This window comes from Lactuca saligna, chromosome 2 (assembly GCF_052625555.1).
Source record: "Lactuca saligna cultivar CGN05327 chromosome 2, ASM5262555v1, whole genome shotgun sequence".
Lineage (NCBI taxonomy): Eukaryota > Viridiplantae > Streptophyta > Magnoliopsida > Asterales > Asteraceae > Lactuca > Lactuca saligna.
The window spans coordinates 15,556,574-15,578,611 of record NC_136418.1 but is presented as its reverse complement, the minus strand read 5'-3'; the positions used below and the strand labels follow the sequence as shown (position 1 = coordinate 15,578,611).

The 22,038-nt window shown below is 34.8% G+C and overlaps 1 protein-coding gene across 2 annotated transcripts in view; it reads right to left on the bottom strand.

Annotated features, from left to right (window-relative positions):
* Positions 1 to 13,954: 13,954 nt before the first annotated feature.
* The window catches only part of LOC145030726 (uncharacterized), a 9,049-nt gene continuing 965 nt past the window's right edge, over positions 13,955 to 22,038 (bottom strand). The window contains exons 2-8 of one of the 2 annotated variants that reach the window (XM_078979128.1): positions 19,183 to 21,859; positions 18,477 to 19,013; positions 17,258 to 17,887; positions 15,736 to 16,419; positions 14,623 to 15,435; positions 14,450 to 14,498; positions 13,955 to 14,387 (exon numbers count right to left, since the gene is read on the bottom strand). In XM_078979128.1, the coding sequence (XP_078835254.1) occupies positions 14,469 to 14,498; positions 14,623 to 15,435; positions 15,736 to 16,419; positions 17,258 to 17,887; positions 18,477 to 19,013; positions 19,183 to 21,831 (5,343 nt within the window). In that variant the 5' untranslated portion in view covers positions 21,832 to 21,859 and the 3' untranslated portion in view covers positions 13,955 to 14,387; positions 14,450 to 14,468. The remainder of the gene's footprint in view (positions 14,388 to 14,449; positions 14,499 to 14,622; positions 15,436 to 15,735; positions 16,420 to 17,257; positions 17,888 to 18,476; positions 19,014 to 19,182; positions 21,860 to 22,038) is intronic. The other variant, XM_078979127.1, reaches the window with a different exon arrangement.

Genomic DNA, 22,038 nt, shown 5'->3' with positions numbered 1-22,038 from the left:
CATATTCTAATATCATAGATCCTCAGATCATGACCTTTGATTCTATTGCATCCAGTGGTCCAGATCTGTGCATTCTGGTACACAATAGTTAGTAAAAACAAAATAACTTAACCCTATATATATATATATATATATATATATATATATATATATATATATATATATATATATATATATATATATATATATATATATACACACACACACATGGTTGAGTTATTGTGTGAACAAAAAAAACATGACAACTTGCGAACTCATAATTCACTCATCATTTTTCAAAACCAAAAACATAAATCTTCTCCAAATGGTATATATAAGCCATATATTGGCTAAAAAAAGATTTGACATTTTTTTTATTCATTTTGAAAATTTGCATGTATGCACAATCAGTAGTTATATGGATTGCTGATGAGCACAATCAACGGTCATATGGACTGTTTATTTTGCTCATCAGTTGTTTGTATATAAATCCACATTTCCGAAAAAACAAAAAAATAAAAAATAAAACTTCAAATCCTTTTTTTTGAGTTGGAGTATGGTTTAGACACGCCATTTATAGATGATTGGTGTTTTAATTTTGAAAAATGATGAGTTCGTTATGAGTTTGCAAGTTCTCACAAATCTTTTGGTTCTCGAAAGAACGTAGTTCTCTCTCTCTGTGTCTCTGTCTCTCTCTCAGTCTCTCTCTCTCTCTCTCTCTCTCTCTCTCTCTCTCTCTCTCTCTATATATATATATATATATATATATATATATATATATATATATATATATATATATATATATATATATATAAGGTTAGGATTAAATATGATTCTCAATTATTGTGTAAATGTATGACTAAATTTTGGTCAGTAGATTAAAATAATTGATGGTTATGATCAACAATGGCATTATGGTAATTAAATGGAAAATTATTAATTATTTTTTTTATTGAAACCACCAAAAGGGTAAATTAGACATTTTATTTTTAAACAAATTAAGGAATAGCATATTTTAAGATATGGTTTGACTGGTTTTTTTTATCACATATTAATTTCAATTTTTATGTGATTTTTATAGTGTTTTATCCTAAACTTTAACTTCTTGTTTTTGGGGAATAAGGATTAATAATTTGTTTAATTTAACAAAGAATCACATATTCTTATAGAATTACAAAAATAATACGTATCAATTGCAGAGAAAGTTTTTGAAGAATATAGATTATTTTTGTTCAATAAATAAACCACATTCTTGAAATAAGTAACATTCTATATAAGAATGGACGAATAAGACAAGAATTAAAAGTGCATAAATGAAATTCTTGAAGAATAATACATTAATTATAAATTCATAACTTACATTTTTAAAGAATTATTTAACATTCTTGAAAGAATAAAAGACATTCTTTAAGAATAATACATGAAAAGTCAGTACATATTCGGTTTGGAGCTCTATTCCTCTACATTCCATTTTTCAAGAATGTTGTATTCTTAAAGAATATGCGAATGGAGATGTCAACGGTCAATATTGCTTGTACTGCTTTGCTTGGGTGAGCATCAATGTGTGTAATCAACTTCTTGAACCTTATGCGACGAAGGCAATTTAAGAGAGAAGGCGGAGCCGATCGTAACACACATCGGGTGTTTCCTTCTGGTGTATTCTGGGATCATGTTGTAGATAGATCCATTCCACTAGTTGGTTCATCAAGAATAACAACCTATAGAAGAAAAAAAGAATAATAAATATGCAATTCTTTTACAACATAGACCTCCCCGTCTACCTACAAAATTAACCTTATTATCAAACATTTCAGTCACACTGCTCTCTAAAGATTCCTCGTTTACTCCTCTTATATTAGAAAATATTTCCAAATGTTTCTTCACCTGAGTAAGTAAAGTTCAAATTCAAATTATCATCCGTAAAGATATCAAGAAAAAGTTGAAAACATGTTGATTTAAGCATCTTGAATAAGATATAAATAAAGGAAACAATACTTATTGGAAAATTTCATTGTTTTACCTATTAATGAGATGAATTCATAATCAATCTACCATGTGTGATGGAAGAATCAAAAAGTGGTATGTCAAAAGAAATTTTCTACAACCAATAATATGTGCTTATTTACCGTCAATTATGGGATGAGGATGTCATATTGCCGGCAAAGACCTAAATTATTCTTTATGTCCGAAATAGAAATTTTAATAACATAAATATAATTATAATAACACTACTTGTATGCCTATTGTTCATCATTTCCTTAATACCAACTCTAGATTTTCATCACCCATAATGACATTTCAAGGCACGAAAAGAGATGATCTTCTAGCACGCATGACAATACAAAAGCAAAACACTCAGGAAAACAAGCAGAATGGATCCATATTCAATGAGATGTAGGAATTTTACCTTAAATTAGAAGACTAAAAAATAATCCTTATGAATTAGAACTGTTTTTTTTTTTTTTGCATCCTTCGTTCCTTATTGTTTCTCCTAATTTTGATTTAAGTTGAAAATGGAGGAATGGGGTCCAAGGCTCTATCGAGGGAAGTCTCAATCTCGCAGAAGCATTCGGCGGAGAAAGTGTCATTCAGCCATTCCTAGGGTTCATATGTAAGCCAGTTTTCCTTAAAATTCTGCAACACAAGAAATGGGGTACCAGTAGCAGAAAGATAAATTTAGACTAAATTAACATTTTTCTTGTTAACTATACTTACCTACTGTGATGCAAATGCAGACAGTGGGGAAATCAAGATGTAGAGGGACGAAGGTGGGGAAATTAGGATGTAAAGCAACATGTCATTGGTGAGTCATAAGTGGTGTGTTGGTGAAGGTCCATTTCATTGATGATCGGTGACAACCATAGATTTGCCGTTGTTGGATTTTGGGAGAACGATGATGAGCAAGGCAAGAGAGAAAATGATATGTGAGGACGATCGAGAAGAAAGAAGAGATAAATCAGGGTTTTACCGTTTTATTCAATAGATATAGGATTATAATTTTGGATATTTAATTTATTAATTTTTTTAAATTATTATATTACCCTTATCTATTAATTGGTCTAGATTTAGTTATACATTCACAAAGTAGATAAATGTTATATATAAACCTCTCTCTCTCTCTCTCTCTCTCTCTCTCTCTCTCTCTCTCTCTCTCTATATATATATATATATATATATATATATATATATATATATATATATATATATATATATATATATATAAGGAAAAGGGAATATACATTGAAGCCCCACCTAAGCTTAGGTACTAAACCCTCTTGAAAATACATTGTTTTACTATATAAAGATTATGGCTAATGGATTCACGATTAATACTTCAAGATGTAAATTCAAGATCGACACAATAGGGTTTAGGGTTTAGAGTTTAGGGTTTAGGGTTTAGTGTTTAGATTTAAGGTTTAGGGTTTAGCTTTAGTGTTTAGGGTTTAAATTTAGGGTTTAGGTTTAGGTTTAGGGTTTAATAATGTTCACTTAGATGAAGTAATAAGCGATAGTTGATGAAAGAAAACGGAGATGATAAAACGATAATGAAAGAAATAAATGTTATGGATAATGATATATTTACCAAGTGAAACCAAACCGGGTATATTTAGCATGTTAAAACGACATTTTTAAGAGGTTTAGTACTTAAGATTAGGTGGGGCTGTAATGTATATTCCATATATATATATATATATATATATATATATATATATATATATATATATATATATATATATATGTATATATATACATATATATATATATAGTTAGTTAGTTAGTTAGTTAGTTAGTTAGTTTGGACCTATGATGAGTCAAAAAATGGTGAGTACTGCGATAACAATTTTCACCACTCACGTCATGGTTCTAGACTCGCTACTTGGTACCTGTTCAGCCAACTACCGAGTAGCGAGTATTCGGGATCGGATTCGATAATTCATGTAGAATATTTTTAGGGAAATTATATATGTCAAATCCATAAGTTAAAACGATAAGTTTATTGAAATAAATAACAAAATTAGATACATGTGAATAAACAAAAACTAAAAACCACACAATGGTTTCACTTTGTGAATAATTACTGAAGTTTAACATATGTATGTAGTAATAATCAATATGTGTTCGTTAAATAATAAATCATTATGTATATGATATATATTAATCGCATACTTGGCCGAGTATAATTGGTTAACTCGGTGAGTTTTACAACACTATATATATATATATATATATATATATATATATATATATATATATATATATATATATATATATGTGTGTGTGTGTGTGTGTGTGTGTGTGTGTGTGTAAGTGTGTGTGGACCTTGAGGACTCAAAAAATGGTGAGTACTACGATGATATTTTTCACCACCCACGTCGTCTATGACATAAACATCAAACACATTTTTTGGACTTGACGCGTTTGTATGTAACAATTATTCAGGGTCGGTCAAAACATATATGGGGGCCGGGGTGAAAAATAATTTATTTTTCATTACAGACGTATTCAATTAGCAATAATAAACAAGTCAAATTATTTATCTTTTAACTAATTTGAATTTGAACCAACTTTAGACCCTAAAAATCATTTAGGTAAAAAAAAATGTATATACACACTACATACCTATATATTAATTTGGGCCCCTGGAGACGTGAACCCTGGACGATCGCCCGGGTGCCACCGTCTAGGCCGGCATGCACATGTTTTTTTTTTAAATAACTATTTTAATACTCCAATATAAGATTAATATATTCTTCGTATATTACATCAAATACTATATGTTACCATTTTTTTTCTCTAATTTTTGTTAAGCGTAAAATATATAATATTTTAAGATCAACTAAATCTTTAGAAATCTATTAAGTTTAAAATACAAAATGTTTAAAAAAAAGGTAACCATGAGCTTCCGCCTTTCAGCACCATGTTTAAGAATCCTTACTAATAAATAAAGGTTTTTTTCCCACTTGTCATATTCTTCTTCATTTTGACACATGTCATTTTTTAAGACTTTTAAAATTATTATTTTCCACTTGTCATTTTTTGAGGATTTCACATTTCTTAAAATAAAATTTTAATAAATTCTAATGGGTTATATATATGTAAAGTTATCATTCTATTAATTTGATAATATATTCTCATAAATGCTTCAAACGATTTGATTTCTTTCATAAATGCTCCAAAAGATTACATTTTGTATGGAAAAGATAAATCATTTCACTTGGGAAGCAACCATTCATCAGGCACTAGGTAAAAGCTTGTGGTCTAAACAAAAAAAAAATAGAGCTGGAGATGTTGCTATATAGACATTTAACTTAAAGATTCAAATCACAAGAACACAGGTTTCTATTTTCGTAATGTTTATAGAAAGAATGGAGTAATCAAACGAGCTGCCCTACACCACCCTGGTATCACATTTACCTTTCAAACCCATAATGAGCAAGTAATTCAGATCACAGAACATATTTTAAGGAGTACTATAACGAATCATCAAATATATAAACATCAATTGCTTGATGAAAGCCCACCATGCAAGAGAATAAATTAATATTTGAGCAATGAAATCTTAGATAAATAGATATGTGACGAAAAGAAACATATTCTCTATGAGTTAATTTCAACACAATATTTTTTCTTCCTACACAACAAATTACACTTTAAAATGTTATACTCTACAATTTTATAATACATAAATTGCTGTGTATTTACAAAGTTTTTGTCCTAATAAACAATAGCTCCACAATTTACACATCACACTTTAAGCAAATACTTTCAATCGTCTTAAAGCATGATTAGGGTGACCATTAACAGAGCATAACGACGAAAGTTAGACTATTAATCACTGAGCATCATTAACATTATAATATATGTGATATATGTTATAAGCAATTGTGATTAATAGAAGAAATATGAAGCCAAGGAGGTAGCAATGTGAGTAGCATCACTTATTTTTCCCATCACTACAAGAAAAATCTTGAATTGCTACAGAAAGTTGCTACGCAATCAAAATCCGTAGTTATTTTATTACGGAATATGTTACAGAATGGCTTGTCGTAGCTATTTTTCTACGGAAATACTTACGAAAGTGCATTCCATAGCTAAATCATAAATAGGCACGTAAAATTGTTACGAAATCAAATTTCATAGTTATTTTACTATGGAATATACTACACAATGGTTGGCCATAAGTAATTTGCTATGGAAATGGCTACGTAATTAAATTGTGTAGCTAAACCTTGAATAGTTGTTACAGACTCAAAATCCGTAACTATTTTACTACAAAGTATGCTATGGAATTTTTGGTTGGAGCTAATTCGCTACACAACATGCTATGAAATTAATATTCGTAGCTATTTAGCTAGAGAATTGGCTACGATATCCAAATCTGTAGTTAGGTGGTTATGAAATTGAAACCCATGGTTATTTTGTTACGAAAAGTTGCCACGCAATTAAATTATATAGCTAGTTTACTATAGAACTTGTTAAGAAATTATTGAGCGTAGTTATTTCTGTATGCAGTTGGTTTTCAAATTTGCAAAATTGTTACGGAATTAAAATTCGTAGCGATTTAGCTACGATGTATTCCGTAGTTAAATAGCTACAAAGTATGTTTCCGTAGCAAAATATATAAAATAATTTTAAAAAGAAACTACTAATATTATATATAAAAAAAAGATATCATGGTAATTTAAAAATGTTATTATAAAAAATAATCCCGGATAGCAAACTAGTAATTTTGATTAAACTTATAAGTTATTTTAGTTAATATAATAAGTATACGGGACGATTTAACTATATACAATATTACTTTACATAAATAAAAACTATATATATTTTATAATAATTTATACATTTTAAGAAAAGATTAATTACATCTCATTATATTTTTTACATGATGCAGTTTTCCCAAATCATCGCTCATACGTTCATTACGTCAATACATATACCCCCTTCCCCTGTTCCCCTTATCCCTCTTTCAGATATACTTCCCCAAATCTTATATATATCACATTTGGAAGCAACATAAGGCGATCTCAGATGAAAATGAGCATCCTATGAGCGCAGGGGCAGAGTTAATCCATCAGATTCAGTCTAGTAATTGTTTTATTCTCACCTACCTCAAGTTACAATGGTATTCTCTCTATCTCACACACACATACACTATTACTTCAATTGTAGTCCAATAAGTTAATTGAGTTAGGTTTATACATCGGATTCTTGTTAACATTGTTAAACAATCATTTTTTATTCAATGCACATTGAATAAGATTTAAATGTTGCATATTAAGTCATCATTATAACGCTATAATATGTAATCTTTTTGGCGATGTTATAGTATAATATGTTTAATAAATCTTGTTTTTTTTAGAAATTGGGAGAGTAATTGCTCTACAGATTCCCAAACCTAAATCATCCGTTCGCCTCTTTTTGCACCCGTTCTTCCAGTTAATTTCTCACGGATTCTGCACCACTGATGTTGAATGGCTATAAAACAATGCTTTGTTGTATTGAGAATTCTATTAGAGTACAAGATACGATTGGCATATATAGCCAAGATTACAAACTGACTTAGAGATTATCTAGGAATATACAACTAGATCTATTGACTAGGTTAAATACAGAATATAATATACATATAATGCACACATGATAATATATCACTTAATATGCCCCCGCAAGATGGAGGATCCATCGGATACGCCAATCTTGGATCGTAGTCGTTGAAATGGACCCCGTGAGAGAGGTTTCGTTAGAGCATCTGCAAGCTGATCGACAGAGTTGACATGACGAACATGAAGTGAGCCATCTTGTACCTGGTCACGGACGAAGTGGTAGTCTAAGGCCACATGTTTCATTCTTGAGTGGTAAACAGGATTCGCACATGAATATGTAGCACCGGTGTTGTCACAGAAAAGTGTAGGAGACTGATGCAGCAAGATACCAAGTTCACTTAATAAGTTTTTAACCCACATAACTTCGGAGGCAGCATTGGCAAGGGCTTTGTATTCTGCCTCTGTAGACGAACGAGATACGGATATTTGTCTTGCAGATCGCCAGGAGATAATATTGGAGCCAAGGAATAAAAGATAAGCGGTTGTGGAGCGACCACCACACCCAATACTACCCCAGTCGGAGTCCGAGAAGGCTGAAAGTGAGAGATTGGATTGCTTGTGAAGATATAAGCCATGATAAATTGTACCTTTGAGATATCGAAGAACTCTTTTTAAAGCTTGCCAATGTGTGTCAGTAGGAGCATGCATGAATTGTGATAGTTTGTTGACCGCAAAAGATATATCCGGACGTGTAAACGCAAGGTACTGTAGTGAGCCCACAAGTTGGCGATATGGTGCCGGATCTGTACTGGGGGAGCCGTCATGCAAGGTGAGCTGATGAGTTTAACGGAGTAGTGACTTCTTTAGCTCCATCCATGTGAAATTGTTGTAAGAGATCATGGATGTGACGGTGTTGGGAAAGAAAGAGACCAGTAGAGACAGGAATGACTTCAACACCTAAAAATGATGAAGGGCACCTAGGTCTTTTATGGAGAACCGATTGGATAATGCGGAGACGAACTTGTCAAGAAAGGAGTTGTTGCCGGTAAGTACAAAATCATCGACGTACACAAGGAGATAACTAATGATGGGACCGGATTTATAAATGAACAAAGATGGATCAGCCTTGGATTTGTGAAAGCCAAACGACACAAGGAAGGAAGTGAGTTCGAGATACCAAGCTCTAGGTGCTTGTTTGAGCCCATAGAGAGATTTACGGAGTTTGCAAACATGAGTAGGATAATCAGGATGGATATAACCAGGAGGTTGAGTCATGAATACTTCTTCATGCAAGGTGCCATGAAGAAAAGCATTATTAACGTCTAGTTGTCGGATGTTCCAGTTAGAGGAGAGGGCAATGGATAGCACTGTGCGAATTGTGACAGGTTTAGTAACCGGACTGAAGGTTTCGAAGTAGTCTTTGCCTTGTTGTTGGAGGAATCCTTTGGCGACTAAGCGGGCCTTATATTTGGAGATGGAACCATCCGGGTTGCGTTTAATGCGGAAAATCCATTTGCATCCGATTGGAGTGTGGGAGGATTTGGTTACTAGTTCCCAGGTACCATTTTGTAAGAGAGCGTTGAACTCATGGTCCATGGCAGTGCGCCATTGGGGATCCTTTAGAGCTTGAGTATGGGTGGTTGGTTCGATGGAGTTTGGAATGGGGTGTAAAGTAGTGGAGTTAACAAATGATTGGTTGTAATATTTGGTATTGGGTTTTCTATGCCGATGAGCAGGAAGCGTTGAGGCTGTAGGAGGTGGCTGTACTGTTGGGGATGGTGGATTGGAGGTGCTGGGAGACGGTGGTTGTTGGGTGGGTGAGGCTGGTTCCTCGTCGGGTGGAGTAGTGGAGTCGGTGATGGGTTCTGGGTGGAGAGTATCAGCTGTAGTGAATAGAGGAGGGGAAGGTGTAGGTGGCGGTGCTGGATTTGAAGAGGTGGGCATGTCGGTAGTATGTAGAGGATTTTGTTCAGGTGTGAGTGAGTCGAGTAGCGTATCAGGGGTAGGGAGTGTTTCAGGAAGGTTTTCGGTGGTATAAGGGAATGTTGTTGGGATGAACTCCACATGTCTGGAATGGTATAATTTTTTGTTTTGAGTATCATAGCACTTGTAGGCAGACTTAGATGATGAATACCCGAGAAATAGACAAGGGGCTGATCGTGGTTGTAATTTGGAGGTGGTATAGGGACGGAGCCACGGATAGCATAGGCAACCAAAGGGTTGGAGTTTATGATAGTTTGGTAATTGGTGAAAGAGGCATTCAAAGGGGGATTTATTTTGGAGGAGGGGTGTTGGAAGGCGGTTGATAAGGTACACGGCTATTTGGAATGCATGGGACCAGAAGGTTAATGGCATGTGAGCATGATGGAGGAGTGCTAAACCGGTTTCAACTATGTGCCGGTGACGTCTTTCCGCAATGCCATTTTGTTCAGGAGTGTGGGGTGGAGTTGTGTAGTGAGATATACCATGCTGTTGAAGGTATGAGGTAAGACCTATGTATTCACCTCCATTGTCACTAAATAAGGATACAATGGGTAGCTGGAAGAATTTTTCAACTAACACTTTGAATTGTGGAAAGATGAGAGCAACGTCACTTTTGTGAGTCAAAGGATATAGCCATATATACTTGGTGAAATAATCGACAAAGATGACATAATAAGAGAATTTATCAACAGATTTTTGTACCGGTCCCCATACATCCGAATAAATGAGTTGAAGTGGTTTTGTAGCAACAAAGGAATTTTGACCAAATGGCAATTTATGGCTTTTATTAATTGAACAAGATGAACAATGAACATTAGACTCAGACTGAAATCTAAAACCTAACTTAGAAACTAAATGCTTGAAGACTTGACGCGAAGGATGACCAAGTTTGTGATGAAGAAGAAGTGGTGAGGTCTTGGAGGTGACATTAATGGAACGTGTTTGGGGGAACCGAGTGAGGTAAACGCCATCAGTTCTCTCTCCTCGCATGAGTCGCGCCCCCGTGTCCAGATCCTTCACATAAAAATGAGATGGAAAGAATTCCACCGAAACAAGATTAGTGTCACATAATTCACCAACAGAAACTAAATTCTTGTTTAATTTAGGAACATGAAGCACATTAGATAAAAGTAATGGTTTGTGAGATGTGTGAATATAGGAGTGACCAGTATGTATAATAGGTAAGCAGTTACCATCACCAAGTACTATCTCATCGGGTCCTCCGTATTCCGATACGTGATGAAGGGATGTAGGATCTGATGCAACATGATTGGATGCCCCTGTATCAAAAATCCATTTTGGAGAGGCTGGGGAGGATGTGGTGACATTGGCAGTGGGCGGTGGATGGCTGTGGCTGTCAGTTGTGATGTTGTTGTCGCGGAGGAAGCGTGCTAGTTTCTGGCAATCCTTGGTGAGGTGACCTGGGATGTGACAGAATTGACAAAACTGGTTGCTTTTTGTGTTGCGGTTACCACCAGGATTGTTGTTGTTATGCCATTGAGACTGTTGAGAGCCACGAGACTGAAAGGGCGGTGAAGATCGAGTATGTCGATTGGAAGAGTTGGTATTGGATGACCGATTGTGGAACCCTTGATTGTGGGTAGTGTAATTGACCGTGGTAGGCAGGATATCGGAGGGAGGAGGGGCTTCTTTGAGGCTACGTTCAAAGTCAGTAAGTTTGTCAAACAGTTCTGAGTATTCAATTGGATGTTCTCGTACCTTGAGAGCAGCAGCAATGGTGTGATATTCGTCGCCAAGCTGTGAGAGAATATGGACCATGAGGTCCTCTTCGGTGACGGGGCTCTGGGCAAGGTCCAGGGAATCAGCGATAGCACGCATATCCTGGAGAAATTTTGTGATCGATCGTGATCCTTTAGGGTTTTTCACTAGTTTAGATTTAAGGGAGATGATGCGTGACCTGGAAGTAGAGGCGTAACTGGAATTGAGTCGATTCCAAGCCTCACGGGCTGTTGTAGCAGATGACACCAGGGGTTGGATTGAATCTGAGCGACTCCCTAAAATTGCACTAAAGATCATCTGATCCTTGCAGTACCATGGCCGATACTCTGGATTTGCGATGATTTTTCCGTCTCTGTCTGTGAGGGTGGTCGTCGGTGGTGCTGAGATGAGGTGACCATCTAGGTCAAGGCTGATTAAGGTTGATTCAACCTGTTTTCTCCACACCGGATAATTGTTTGGCGTAAGTTTGATTGTGAGGTGAGTGGAGGCGGTGATTTGAACGGTATTTTTTGGAAGCCATTGTTGTGATTGTTGACTGATTTTAGAGAATAGGGTAGGAACGATTTGGCTCGTATGAGCAGGATGGCTCTGATACCATATAAAGCAATGCTTTGTTGTATTGAGAATTCTATTAGAGTACAAGATACGATTGGCATATATAGCCAAGATTACAAACTGACTTAGAGATTATCTAGGAATGTACAACTAGATCTATTGACTAGGTTAAATACAGAATATAATATACATATAATGCACACATGATAATATATCACTTAATAATGGTAATGTTGGAGACTCTGAAAAGATCATCATTGATACCGATCGTATTCAACTATCTATTCCTTTTCTATATTATTCTGTTATCTTCTATAAATTGGATTTCATTTCAAATTTTGAGAAAAAAAATCTATGAAGTTCAATAAATTTTGTGATGTTATTATCCTGTGATTTCATTAATCATCACTGAACACGTCTTTTGGGCCTGAATGATGAGATTATTTAGATAGATTAATATTTACTTATTTAGTAGCCTTTTGGGCCTGAATTTGTTTGCTTTAATGAGGAATCTCCTACCGTAAACTGTATAATGGATTAATCGTATTGGATATACATAGATTGGTGTTGTAACAATTGATAACTGAATCCATTATCAGTTTCAAGACTTCTAAAGATGTCAAAAGCATATGATGGTATTTTTATGCACATTTCAGTAAAAAAAAATTAGGTGGAAATTGATAGAGCACTTTTTTGCACATGCGAATGCTTGAATGTGGTATGAGCAAAAGAAGAAACAAGAGAGCAAACAAGAAAAGACATTTACATCTCATGCAAAGGCCTTTAAGGCTACTGAAAATAAGACACATCAACAACTTTCTCAGGTAAATAAACATCATGTAATTTATAATAATTTGTAAGTTTATTTTTTTGTACTAACTATGGTTATGGTGAAATCATAAGGAAATATTTGTTGCGGCAATTTTATAGATACGAAAAGTGCACTGGTTTGAAAAGTTCAATTGGTTTATAAGCAATGATAATTATTTTCTTATTAGTGGATGTGATGCTTAACAAAATGAAATGATAGTCAAACATTACACGTCAAAAGGAGATTTGTAAGTATATATTGTTTCGATGCAATTTATTGATAAATTTTTATGCTGCTTTTATATGATAAAAAACAGGTATGTCCATATAGAACTACATGGAGCTTCTAGTACTTTCGGATCTTCTTCAGAAAGCTCTTGGGCTTAAATCTGGTGCCAGATCAGTGAAAAAATACGGGCTTATGCTTTAGAAACGAAATCTAAAAATAATAATGAAGAAGAGAAGGAACAATGAGTGAAAAAGTGTGTTTCAAAAGTTGAAAGAAGAAAGCTGATGAAAGGTCAAACACATAGTGAAGGTGAAAAAGAAGTGAAAAATAAAAATGAATTTATAAATCATCCACAGAAAGAGAAAGATGTTCAAAGTGTAAATGTGTACTTTTTTTATTTTTAAATATGTATTTTTTTAATCTATTGGATATTTCTTTTAGTTTCTATAAAAATACTTTGTTACTTTCAATATTATATTATTTGTATTTTTATAGATTGATACAAATAATCGAATTGAATAATCGAATTTACTGAATTATGATATGGAAAAACTGCTACGGAATTGGCAACGAGTAAATTGCTACGGAATTAGTTACGGAAAAATTGCTATGGAATTAGCTACGGAAACATTGCTACGGAATTGGTTACGGAAAAATTGCTATGAAATTTGCTACGGAAACATTGCTACGGAACTGGTTACGGAAAAATCGTTACGAAATTTGTGACGGAACTCAATTTGGAACGAAATAGATAGCGTAGAAATTGTCATAGCAAAACCTCTACGGAATTATAATTTTGTAGCTAAACATTTTGCTACGAGGAAAAAAGCAACGGAATCTAAGTGAAAATTTCCGTAGTAAATTCCGTAGTTATTCAGCTTTAGCTACGGAATTTCAACTTTTTGCTATGGAATTTTTCCGTAGCTAAATTGAAATTTTCTTGTAGTGCATTCCTATTATTTGTAGTTATATGATCACGCAAACAATTATAAGCTAAAATGAATAACACCGAAGTTTAATCGGATTTTTTCAGGTAAGAAGAATAAACTATAAGTAGCTGAAGATGGCAGCAAATTCTGCTTCTAACTACTTTCATGGTATTTGCTTCAAGTTATACCCAATAATATTTTCATTAAAAATCTCAAACGTACCAATTAAGTTTCCAATATTCCACCCTTCTAATTTGTGTATATTTTCACAAGTCATTTCTATTTTTCCATGCTTGAGTCCAACATTTACTAACATCACAAGCTCACTCTTTATCCTGTTAACACAGGTAAACCCACATAACAACAAGTCTGAAACATTAAAATCAACATCCAACCAACAAACTAATTAGATCCGTGATTCATACATTAACATCTTCATAGCAAACATGTTCTTGTTTAGTTCCTCTTCATACGATCAACAATTCTATCCTTGAATACTATCGACAGATAGTCAATTGATTTAGATGGTCATCACCATTCAACGAGAGAAACCTACATAACAATCAATGGGGTGTTGGAGGATTCACATCATCATGAAGAAGAAGAAGAATACATCTGAAAATCATGAATTAGAAGGCCATTAATAGGCATTATGGAGAAGTGAAAATAGAATTTACCTTTAATGTTTACTTCACGTTAATGAGAGTCTTGGTCGTTTTTAAATTCCTGCATAAATACATAATTATAAAGTTGAAAATATCGGTTGGGGATTTTGAGAATAACAAAAGAACTGCATGAAACTTTTCAAATGTAGTTCAAGAATGATTAAAGCAAGAAAGATCTAGTTTACCTCTTGTTTGATCTTTATAAAGGAGTTGATGTCTTCCCCTGCATAAAACGAGCCACATCTTGTTACTATTTCTTTTAGCTTCGGAGTAGCCGAATATCCCTTGGTGAAAGCCGTTATTGCTGGGCAGTAGTAGATTTCCAAAGTATCCCATAAAGGGAATGAAAAATCCTCCTTCCCCAAGCTAAACCCCTTAAGACATGGAAGGTCATCTAATATCAAGGACTTTAGACGAGGTAACACAAGAATCTCATTCCTCTTGCAAATAGATTCTTCTTCCACAACACCACTTGCATCCTTGACAATGACCTCCTCCATATTGTGGCAGTACCTTACAGTTAGCTCTTGGAGTTGCAATAGACTACCAACCATGGAACTAGTAAACACATGATCTAACCTTTTGCAACAACCAATATAGAGACTTGTTAGGTTTGGAAACTCATAAACTGTCCACCGAGTGCTCTTCCCTATATACCTGAGATTTTCTAACAAATCCAACGTCATTTCTCTTAGGTTTGGAATATTGACAAGAGTAGTAGTTTGTGACGGTTCATCAAAACCACGTCCACTACTACTTTTTCTATTTCTCCCTGCTGCTTCCAATGCAGTTTCAAATAACTCTTCTACCATCTCACAATCACTCACACTAATATTTTCCAGCTTTTGCAGTTGCAGCAATTCACCGGATGGAATAATATTTTTAACATCATGATTCCGTTCCACATCTAATTCGATCAAGTTATGAAAATACCAAGGTATTGCTTCTGAAGTTGTAGGGAACGAAGTTGCACCATGTAAACTCGGGAAAGCGGTTTGCTGCGAGTCCAATAAAGAAAATGCCTAAGTAATATATATGTCAAATAAAAACATTTGAAATTTCATATATATTTTGTAAGTTTAACGAAATTGAAGAGATTATAATTATTAGTGACCATGATATTTAACTCCAACTAAAAGTTATCAAACGGATAACTAATTTTGATCTCATAAATTATGTTAGATAAGTAAGGCTATTTTGGACGTTTTTCCCTCGTTCAAAATGGAAAATTTTGATTCCAAGTGACAACATGCATGATATCTTTCATAATTATATGATGCCAAAGAAGTATCTTATACCTGATGATGCTGAACATGAAAGAAGTTAAGGCCTGATTCATCAAGAGTATGTTTGCCTAATCCTGTGCGTATATACTTGAGTTGGAGAGCTGTGGACCCTCCAGGTGCAAACACTCTCATTTGGGGGCATTTCTTGATGGTAACATTATCCAATGAAGGAAATCCGAACTCATTCATCCCCAAGAAGAAACCCTCCAGCTCTGGTAGATAACTTAGTTCAATGGACTTTAGACGAGGAAAGACCACAACCTTCTTAGAAGAAGATGATGATGATGACGCATCTTCTTCTTCCTTCTTCACAATCACTTTCATTGAATCACAACTAGATATTGTTAACTCTTCAAGATGTGTCAGGCTTCCAATTGCAGAGAATGTGAATATATGTTCTAAACCCCCACAAACTACGATTTCCAATATCTTTAGATTGGGAAGCATAATAACATTGTTATTTACTCTTGGAATTCCTTCACCACAACCCCTCTTGTTTTTGTTGCTGATCATCCCTGATTGAGTTTCAAATACCTCCTTTATCCCACTGCAACACAATATTCTCAGCACTCGAAGCTTTTGCATTTGTCCTGCTGCATAACATGGAATCACACTTGACAATGCAGGGCAGTGTTCTATTTCTATCTCTCTAGAGTATTGGCATAAGCTCCAAGAAACACCACCTGCTTCAGACAACTGCAACATCACATGGAAAATTGATGAAATATTAAAGCATAGACACAGCTTTTGTATAAGACATTTAATCCAAAACCTTGTTTTTTTTATACTAAATGACACGAGTGCTCTCCACATCAAAAATGTGGTTTTGGGTTTTGTTTTATAATTAATGCCGGGATTTACTGATGAGACAATAAAAGACATACCACTTACAAAAATTAGCTTTAGATATTATTATAAATTATTGAATTTTAAGCTACAATACCTGTCAAGTGTCACCTGATGGCCCTATTATCCAAACTAAGTTACATTCAACTAATTATGAACTGCCTTTTTGTTTCTTACTTTTAAGATTATAGCACATATCGTGGTTTTTATTTCGGCAAAATGAATACAACAATCCATGATGCTTGGTCACAGAAACAACTATAAAAGTATAATCTATGATTATAAAATTACAACTATAAAAGGAAAGAATTATCCAAAATAAACACAATTATGAAAATGGAAATATAATCAATGATGCTTGGTCACAGAATCAACAGAGGATTCACATAGAAAGGCAAGCTTAATTAGATGTGTGTGCATTTCTAATGAAAAATAAAAATAAAAAAGAAATCTCATCAGTAAATGATATGAATTATGATAACTAACAACTACAAGGTAATACTAGTTCGGATGAATGGAAATATTTAGGCCTCCAAATCCAATTCTTGAGTTTGCATGGTAGGTAATAGGTGTGCAATAAAGGTTTAAATCTTTAATATGTGATTTGGTGACTTTCATAGAATATTGCAAGGAAAAATGGATATTATCAAAGAAATTAAATAAGTAATTGAATGCGCACAAAACATACCTTAAATCGATCAGGAAAAACGGTAGTTGTAGTGGTATTGTTGAAAGATATTTCAGTGTTCTCATCCTTGGCACCTCCTCCACCAATACGCTTCAGATTGTTCATGTATTTTAGAGTGAGAGAATCAAGCTGAGGGAACAAAGTAGTCATTTCTTCATCCTCATCATCTCTGTTTGAAACAACTTCTTCGATACCATGACACCATTCTATGTGGACATTCTTTAGGTTGGAAAAAAGTTCTGCCATGAGAGGCGAAAACAAGTACTTAATGCTTTTGCATTGGTACACATGTATGGTTGTGAGGTTGTGGAATGTTGATTCAGATTGTTGTTTTGGAAGATTGAAGAAGCTATACCGGTTGCACTTCCATACATAGCTCATGTTGTCCATATTATATAGATATAATTCCTGGAGGTTGAGAAGCATAGGCTGTTGTTGGTTATGGTGAGTTTTTACCAATTCTCTACTTGGTGGATTCTCCATCTCAAACACCACCTTCACTCCTTCATACTTCTTCAAGTAAAGTTTATGGAGGTTATGAAAAGAGGGTATGAGACAGGATGGGAATGCAACATTAGAAATATTGCCAGTGATTTCTCGCAATGTCTCTTCCTCTGACAGAATATCAGTCTGCGCATATATATCCCAACAAGATATGTAATTAGTAACTTCACTAATGAAGTGTGTAGTAAATGATTTATAACTTCAAGTCCATTCACAATTATCTCTTAGAATTTTGGATTTGAAAAATATTTCTTTGATTTTAGGCAATTTTTCAAGAAACATTAGCATATGATGAAAATTCTCAACAAATTAAAAAGTGTTGGAGATAAATAATTGAAAGATGTTATATGCTCCTATGAAACATGAAAACATATTTTAGTTAAGATGTGAACTATTTTCAAACAAGAGACAGAGTTGGCTTGAAATTGAGTTTACTAAATTTATCGGCCCATCCAAGTCATTGAATTCATTCCATACAACCTATGTCCCTATGCTTTTCATCAATTTGAAGTTGAAATCATTCCACTTGCTATCAATATCAAGAAAAATGATGAAAGGATTTTATACAGGCATTTAGCTTCAGCTCTCATCTATTTGCATTATGTTGGTTGAGCTTTAAGCTGTATCGATTCCAGAACATAAAAGTTGTTGGTGATATTCAAAAGGCAGGAGCTTAATCCTTAATTAAGTAAGAAAGTGCAATTGAAATCCCTACCGTTTTCTCTTGGCTACTCTCTTTCGATTCATTGAATTTCCCTGTTTCTCCTCCGCAATCTTCAATCCGAATCTCCAAAAGTGCCCCCACATCAAAATTGGTGGTGATAGGTGTGAATAGATTTCTAAACCTCTCACATTTCCTAATCCTTATGCTTTCAACAACTTGAAAGCCACTGACAAGGGAATGAGATTTATCTGCGCCTTTTATCCTCCAAACCTCTGTTAGCTTCCCTAAATTCTCCACTTTGATGCTTCTTAAGATGCTGTTGTTGTCTTCTTCTCTAATTGCACCAACACAATCCAAGTCGATGTTAAATAATGATGCAATCGAACCACATTCCGTGACTTCAAGCTCTTCAAGATGATGCAACAGAGACATGGGATTGTGCGGGAATAGATTCAAAAGTTTATCACAATTTCTCACTATAATCTCTCTCAGCTTAACTTTCTCGCCTCTACTAAGTTCACAAGGCCATATTTCGTTTAAATTCTCCATGTCATCAATTCGAAGTGTCTCCAACTTAGGAATCACAACCTGCAAAATAATCATCCATTAATAGCCACATCCAAACAATAATACATCATATACTTAAATTACACATATAGTCTACAACTTTTAGTTGAAAAGATTGTCTAATAGTATAAACATAAAACATATATATATATATATATATATATATATATATATATATATATATATATACCTCTTCCTTCAACAAACTAGATGTTTCCAACTTGTTTTGTGGATAAATGCTTGTGAAACCTGGAATGCCCTTAAGTTGCAACTCTACAAGTTGTGGTAGCTTAATTATGTTGTCATTATTACACAAACTTAGTAGTTTCGGTAGTTCACGCAAAGATAAAAATTTCAGCTTGGGGAACATAATTGTCTCTTTTCCACTACCCATAGTACAATTATGTACGAGTTCTTCCATATTATCACATTTGTTAACTTCTAGATGCTCAAGCTTTGACAAAGTGTTTGCAACATGGAGTTTGAATAGGTATGTCAACACTGCACACCCAGAAACGACAAGGACTCTTAAATTGCAAAATGTAGAGGATTGAGGATTCGTCAACTTCATGTCAACATCTTCAAGATCATTCATACCATCTACGCTTAAACAAAGCACCTCTGTTTTCACAAACAACTCATTAAGTTTACAGTCTGATATTTCAGTTTTATTGGTCACCAACTGCAATGTGTTTTCATATGAATGGGCACTCTCACTGATATCTCCATCTAAAGAGCGTCCCACTGAGATCTTGAATCGTTCAAGATTCTCAAATGACATATTCTTCACTTGAGCCTTGTTATTAAAGAACTCAAATTCTAACGCAGAAAGCCTGTTTGATCGCTCTGCCATCTCATTGCAGTTATAATCTCTAAACGCAGATGCATTTCCAATATAAAGTTCTTCAAGTTCGACCAAATTTTTCAAGACACCCTGTTCTATACAAAGACCATCACAATCTCTCAGGTCAAGTTGCCTAAGCTTCTTCAAATTTCCGATTGCTGAAGGTATCCGTTCAATGCCAGAATTAGCAAAGCTCAGCACTTCCAGATTCGTCAAATTTCCGATACAAGAGCAATCAAGCATCCGTAATGAACACTCATTAAGATGAAGCACTCGAAGGTTGGTGGAGCATTGAGGTGACGAGGGAAGCAATGGATACTTCATTTTATGGTATGATATTACCTGGAGATTTTCCATTCCTTCATAAAAGTCTTGAGAAAACCTTAGCGTCTTATCTCCATGCATAAGTTTCAAAAGCTTTAGGTTTGGAAACTTGAGGTCTCCTGGAAACTCAGACACACTCTCACATGTTAAAGAAACTGTTTTGCAAGAGTCGTTCATATCATTTTTAGTCCACCCATGCATATTACCATGGTTGACAATTGAAGCATGCTCGACTTTAGAATACATACCCAAAACAAAAGCACGCACCAGATCATGCATCTTGACACACCCAACATCATCACTTTCAATTAACAAATTTGTCTGCACAAGTCGCTCAATGCAGGTGTTGAGCCTGGTTCTTGCTTCTCTAATTGTATAAACTCTGTCAAATAGCTTTAAGCCCCATCCATACTTCATCAACTCCTCGGTAGGAATATCGAAGTCTTCAGGAAACAAACCACACATCAAAAATACGGATTTAGTCTCCCCGTCTTGGAGATTGTGATAGCTTGTTTCAAAGACTTTAGGCGCAACACTACGAATGTCATAGTGCTCTATACGTGAAAGTGCATCCTTCCATGCATCCTTTCTTTTATTTCTTAGAGTACACGCCATGGTTTTAATGGCAATAGGTAGACCGCAACACTTTCTTACGATAACTTCTCCTATCTTACAGAGCTCGGGCTCAAAAGTTTCTACAAATTGATGGAACATACTCTGTGCTTCTACTTCAGTTAGAAGTCCCACATTAATAATTGAATTAGCTTTAACCCCCATCATTGTGCAAACATGTTCGTCTCGTGAAGTCAACAAGACCTTGAAGTCAACACCTTGATTTGGAAAAGGACTTAAACCAATATCTTCCAGATCAACGGATTGCCAGACATCATCAAATATTACAAGGAACTTATTCTTACCGTCTCCAGAGTTGGCCTTGAACCATTCACGAAGCTTATCAGCTCTTGCTGGTTTAGTGCTTTCTTTTAACTCTATACGAAGGTAATCGGCTACAGCTTGTTGAATAGCAATTGGGTCTGTCTTTTCCCCTATAACTGCCTCGACCATGTAACTGAACATTCTATTTTCTTTGGCAACCTTCTTCAGTCTTTGCATCATTGTGGTTTTCCCCACTCCGCCCATCCCACATAACGCTATCATGTGGGATGTGTTTGGTTCAAGTGCTTTCAGTGCTTGAGTAAAAGTTTTTTCTCTCGACTCAAAGTCATCGTGGTCAGTTGATGGTGTGGAGGTGGATGCCTGCATGGTATCAATTTTTCCCAAAGGAATGGGATGATCAGTCCAGGTGATCAAAGAGTGTTTTCTTGTGGCACTTTCAATCTCCTCAATTAGTTTGAAGGTTTCCCTTCCGACTGTGTGTCTACTCTTGAGACTGCAACAAGCACCAACATCACTAGGAACAGTTTTTACTTTTGCATCGATCTTTTCTACTTCTTCCAACCAACTCCTAACTTGAAATGAAATCTCAAGACGAGTTCTTATGTTCCTATCCAAATGGTCTTCTTCGGCATGTCTTAGTGAATCCAACTCCCCCATTTTTCTTCTCATATCCCTCACATGTTGGGTGCTGGAAATGAGGTAGCCTAGATGCTTCTTAACAGGTTCCATAAGTGTCTCGGCAACTGGTTTAAGAATGGCACTAACAACATCCATTGCAGGAAATTCTTCTTTGTGGAAATATCTACATAGTAACCAACAATTTGTTAGATGAAAGTGGATGAAAATTTGTAATGTATTGGGCATTTAAATGCATCCTAGATTCATTGCATTGAGTAAGGTTTGATTAGCTTTGTATGATGTAATTGTAATATAAGTCCATCCCATAATCTAAAATGAACTTAAAGATAAAGTTTAAAAAAA